Source organism: Oncorhynchus gorbuscha, linkage group LG13 (genome assembly GCF_021184085.1).
Source record: "Oncorhynchus gorbuscha isolate QuinsamMale2020 ecotype Even-year linkage group LG13, OgorEven_v1.0, whole genome shotgun sequence".
Lineage (NCBI taxonomy): Eukaryota > Metazoa > Chordata > Actinopteri > Salmoniformes > Salmonidae > Oncorhynchus > Oncorhynchus gorbuscha.
This window is the reverse complement of record NC_060185.1, coordinates 39,375,858-39,381,034: the sequence shown is the minus strand read 5'-3', so window position 1 is coordinate 39,381,034 and position 5,177 is coordinate 39,375,858. Positions and strand designations below refer to the sequence as shown.

General features: G+C 42.6%; 1 protein-coding gene across 1 annotated transcript; it reads right to left on the bottom strand.

The window, feature by feature from the left end:
* On the bottom strand, window positions 1-1,008 carry LOC123992308 (P2Y purinoceptor 3-like). Its single transcript, XM_046293466.1, has one exon. The coding sequence runs from the start codon at window positions 1,006-1,008 to the stop codon at window positions 1-3; it is 1,008 nt and encodes a 335-aa protein (XP_046149422.1).
* Between the last annotated feature and the right edge of the window lie 4,169 nt (window positions 1,009-5,177).

Here is a 5,177-nt window from a genome sequence, read left to right as displayed (position 1 = left end):
TCACTGATTTCTGGCAGTACCAGACACGGCGGGTACTATATCTGGCTGTACTGTGCACACCACGGGATGGACCATCTTACTCCTAAATAACTGGGCCCAGAGCTGCTTCCGTTGCCTGTCTGAACCCAGGAAGTACAGCAGTGGGTTTGCGCAGCTGTTGAAGCTGACCAGGGGTTTCCATATCTTATAGCCGATCATCACCAAGTTGATGACTCTACAGTCACTGGACACATAGACGCGTATGAACAGGCACACTATCCGCGCAATGTGATAAGGCACAAAACACAGCACGAACATCAAGCACACCGCCAGAATGGTGCGTATGGACTTGTTTAGATTCTCTGTCCCTTCCTGTGAGTTGTCCCTTCCAGCCCGGTAGAGCACTCTCATCATTGAGCAGTAACAGATTATAATAATCATGAAAGGGACCAGAAATCCAACCACGTCCAGAAACATGTCGTAAGGAAAGTAAGTGTACAACTGGCCAGGGTTGGTCATTTCATAGCACACCGTCATGTTGTTGATGAACCCGGTGTGGGCAAACAAAAGGGTTGGTGATATCTCCAGCATCACCAGGACCCAAACCGAGCCAGACATCAAAACAGCCAGGTTTTTGGTCCTGAACCGGAGTGCAGTAATCGGGTAGCACACACCGAGGAACCGGTGCACGCTGATGCACATGAGGAACATCATGCTGCAGTGGAGGTTCGTACAGAAGAAGAATCTGACGACTTTGCAGATTATGTCACCGAAGGGCCATACGTCATCCATGGCATAGCTGACAATGAGCAGCGGCAAGGACAGCACGTACAGCAGGTCAGCCACGGCCAAGTTGGTCAGGTAGATGACAGAGCAGCTCCAGGTCCGGGTCCGGAAGCACACCACCCACAGCAGTGCTCCATTTAGGGTCAGACCCAGAACAAACACCAGGCTGTAGGTCAGTGGGAGCAGGATCCTTTTATAAGAGTCCGAGATCGGACACAAGGTGAAGTTATTGTTCCCATTCATATTGTCACAGCCACATAGGTCACCTGGATGTCTTTTGAAGTCAACTCATCTCTCGTCTCCTCCCTCAGGTCTCCATTGGAGAGCCTCTTTCACCTGGGCGCATCTTCCGTGTGCCTAAAGATACGTTTTTGAAAAGCTTTACAATTGTTTGTTTGAGTTTACCCAAGCTTGTCTTCAGTGATATCCAGCATGAGCTCTCATGCCACACTGCGTAAAGACTGATACATCCAGAGATGGACCCGGCTTTAAAATGACTGAATGCTTGTATCGCTGTTTGTTAAAGCCTTGTCTCTTTACCCAAGCCTTAGCCTGTGTGCCATTACTAAGGCATCAACGTCTCCTGGACTAATGGGCAAATAAAGGACGCGCTCCAGGAATCGATTATTACCAGGGCTACATATACCTTGCACAGCAGAGTCCGTGGGTTACCAGAGGGTTGATGTGTAGATCAGGACTATTTTCTTGTACTTCCAGTGACAGTGTAGATGTAGCTTTGTAGACAAATGTTACACACACACTTTTTTCTATTAACCCTATCAGTTCCGAGACCCCAACAAAAATGGGCTTTTCATTTATCTTCCTTTAAATCCAGCCCTTATAATAAGCCTCACTTATTTCAGGACAACCAGGGATACAAGTAGAACACAAAAAGATTAAAAGTTTGCATTCATGATTTTTTGGGACAAGTATCAATCAAAAATTAGGTCCACCAAAGGATTAACCTGATCAACATGAATTCACAGTATCTTCCGAATTGATTCACTCCCCTTGACTTCTACACATTTTGTTGCGTTTCAGCCGGAATTTAAAATGGATTAAATTCAGATGTTCCACTGGCCTACCCACAACACCTCATGATGTCAGTGGAATAATGTTTTTTGAAATATTTACAAATTAATTAGAAATAAAGAGCTGAAATGTCTTGAGTCAATAGGTCACGTTAAGTTCAAGTTGCATGGACTCGATCTGTGTGCAATTATAGTGTCTTATATGATTTTTGAATGACATCACTGTACCCCACACATGTAATTATCAGTCGAGCAGAGAATTTCAAACACAGATTCAACAACAAAGACGAGGGAGGTTGGTAGATGGTAGATGGGTAAAAATCTATTGGTAGATGGGTACAAAATAAGTTATTCATTACGCTTTGGATGTTGTGTCAATACACCCAGTCACTACAAAGATACAGGTGTCCTTCCTAACTCAGTTGCCAGAGAGGAAGGAAACCACTCAGGAATTTCACCATGAGGCCAATTGTGACTTTAAATCAGTGGCTGTGATAGGAGAAACCAGAATGGATCAACAACATTGTAGTTACTCCACAATACTAAGCTAAATGACAGAGTGAAAAGAATGAAGCCTGTACAGAATAAAAAATATTCCAAAACATGCATCCTATTTGCAATAAAGCACTAAAGTAAAACTGCTAAATATGTGATGGAGAAATTAACTTAATGTCCCGAATACAAAGCGTTATGTTCGGGGCAAATCCAACACAACACATCACTTAGTACCACTCTTTATGTTTTCAAACATGGTAGTGGCTGCATCATGTTATGGGTATGCTTGTTAATGGCAAGGACTAGGGAGTTTTTTAGGATAAAAAGAAACGGAATAAGCACAGGCAAAATCCTAGAGGAAAACCTGGTTCAGTCTTCATTCCAACAGACACTGGGAGACAAATTCACCTTTCAGCAGGACAATAACCTAAAACACAAGACCAATTATACAATGGGTGGGTCTAATCCTGGATGCTGATTGGTTAAAACCACATTCCAGCCAGTGTCTATTCCACAAGTTACCACCGGCTAAAACTATGATGTTGAAATGCCTATATACTCTGTGCCATCTCACTGCGCAATACAATGTCTCATCAGCCCAGCCAGGCAATATATAAACTTGATCTCCAATATAAAGAGCCTCTAGACATTATCTCTCATTTCTTTTAGACTAGCATTATATTTTCTGTCTCTGACATTTACAACATTGTTTCAATATTGAAATTTGATCTCCGGCTCTCCCATAGTAATAAATGTGTCGGGACGAGACAGACCGACAGACAGCTTTTCTCAGCCAGTCGAAATCATGAATCAGCAGGCATATTTTTTATGGAAATATACAAAGAAATGTCAATAGAAAACAGGTCAAACGAAATGCAGCTAGTTTGCTGTTATTCTAGCTGCACTGTTTGACGTGACTAAGTTAGCAGAAATTGGCTAGGTAGAAAGGGATAAGAACGTTGCAATGGAACATTGAGAACGAACGACTGAGTTGTGTCCATAGATACAGAACAAAAAGATTTAACGACTGGGTCACATCTCTGGTAACCGAACCGATAGAACAAATGACCAGCCGGCTTGGATAGCAACCTGAGATTTGTGTCAGGACTATATCTCGTGGAAGGATGAAATAGTATGAAAAATTGTATACAAATAACGTTTTTAATGAAAATATGTCAAACCTTATTTGAATATGTTGCTAAACAGTTGTATAAATTCCCTCGAAGCCAGTGCTTGGAGGATTTTTGGCACTGTTTGCCGATCCTCAACTTCGTCTCGAGCCTAACAACACCCATGCCAATATATCATCCAAACACTTCTCGGGCATGATCACTTAAATATACCCTGGACTTACTTACCAAGACGACATTCAATGTTCCTGAGTGACCTAGTTACAGTTTTGACATAAATTGGCTTGAACATCCATGGCAAGACTTGAAAATGTCTAGTAATGATCAACAACCAACTTGACAGAGCTTCAAGAATTTTAAAAAGAATAATGATCAAATATTGTACAATCGAGATGTGCAAAGCTCTTAGAGTCTTACCCAGAAAGAATCGCAGCTGTAATAAAGCTGGTGCTTGCCTACGGAGCTGTGAGGGGAACGGCACCTCAGTACCTCCAGGCTCTGGTCAGGCCCTACACCCAAACAAGGGCACTGCGTTCATCCACCTCTGGCCTGCTCACCTCCCTACCACTGAGGAAGTACAGTTCCCGCTCAGCCCAGTCAAAACTGTTCGCTGCTCTGGCCCCCCAATGGTGGAACAAACTCCCTCACGACGCCAGGACAGCGGAGTCAATCACCACCTTCCGGAGACACCTGAAACCCCACCTCTTTAAGGAATACCTAGGATAGGATAAAGTAATCCTTCTCACCCCCCCCCCTTAATGGATTTAGTTGCACTATTGTAAAGTGGCTGTTCCACTGGATGTCTTAAGGTGAATGCACCAATTTGTAAGTCGCTCTGGATAAGAGCGTCTGCTAAATGACTTAAATGTAATGTAAATGTAATTGCTGACAAAGGTGATTCTAACATGTATGGACACTTTGTCATTATGGGGTATTGTGTGTAGATGTGGGAGAAAAATATATGTAATCCCTTTTGAATTCAGGCTGTAACACAACAAAATGTGGAATAAGTCAAGGGATACGAATACTTTCTGAAGGCTGTAAGTACAGCAATTATTTGCTCAACTATTCAGTGACAACTGTGAGGAGTTTGGAGTTTGTGACAGCAACTATGTGAGCTTATTACAGTATTATAGACACTATGTCCTGGGGTTTCCTATGGTCTTCTATGTAGAATAACCTCTTACAGTATTATAGACACCATGTCCTGGGGTTTCCTATGATCTTCTATGTAGAATAACCTCTTACAGTATTATAGACACCATGTCCTGGGGTTTCCTATGATCTTCTATGTACAAGAACCTCTTACAGTATTATATACACCATGTCCTGGGGTTTCCTATGATCTTCTATGCACAAGAACCTCTTACAGTATTATAGACACTATGTCCTGGGGTTCCCTATGATCTTCTATGTAGAAGAACCTCTTACTTTCTAACGGCTATCGTGTAGCTTGTGAGCGTCATAGAGAAAAACAACAGTGTTCGTGAGAGTCTCAGCATTTCATAGATAGCTTTCAATAGTTTGTAACTCAGACCAATCTGACGTTTTTGCCAAAAAGACCCAACACCAGGCCCCTTCGGGATTGGCCCTTGTCTCACGAACACCACTCCAGCTCAGCTCCCATTAATAACACAGACTAATTCAAAAGAAATAGATTAATACAATGGTACAAACCAGAAGTCTGTAGCTCAAACACAATGTTTAGAAGGGGTCAGAAGTCCTAAATTACGACAGTGGGACTCATTGGGTTAAG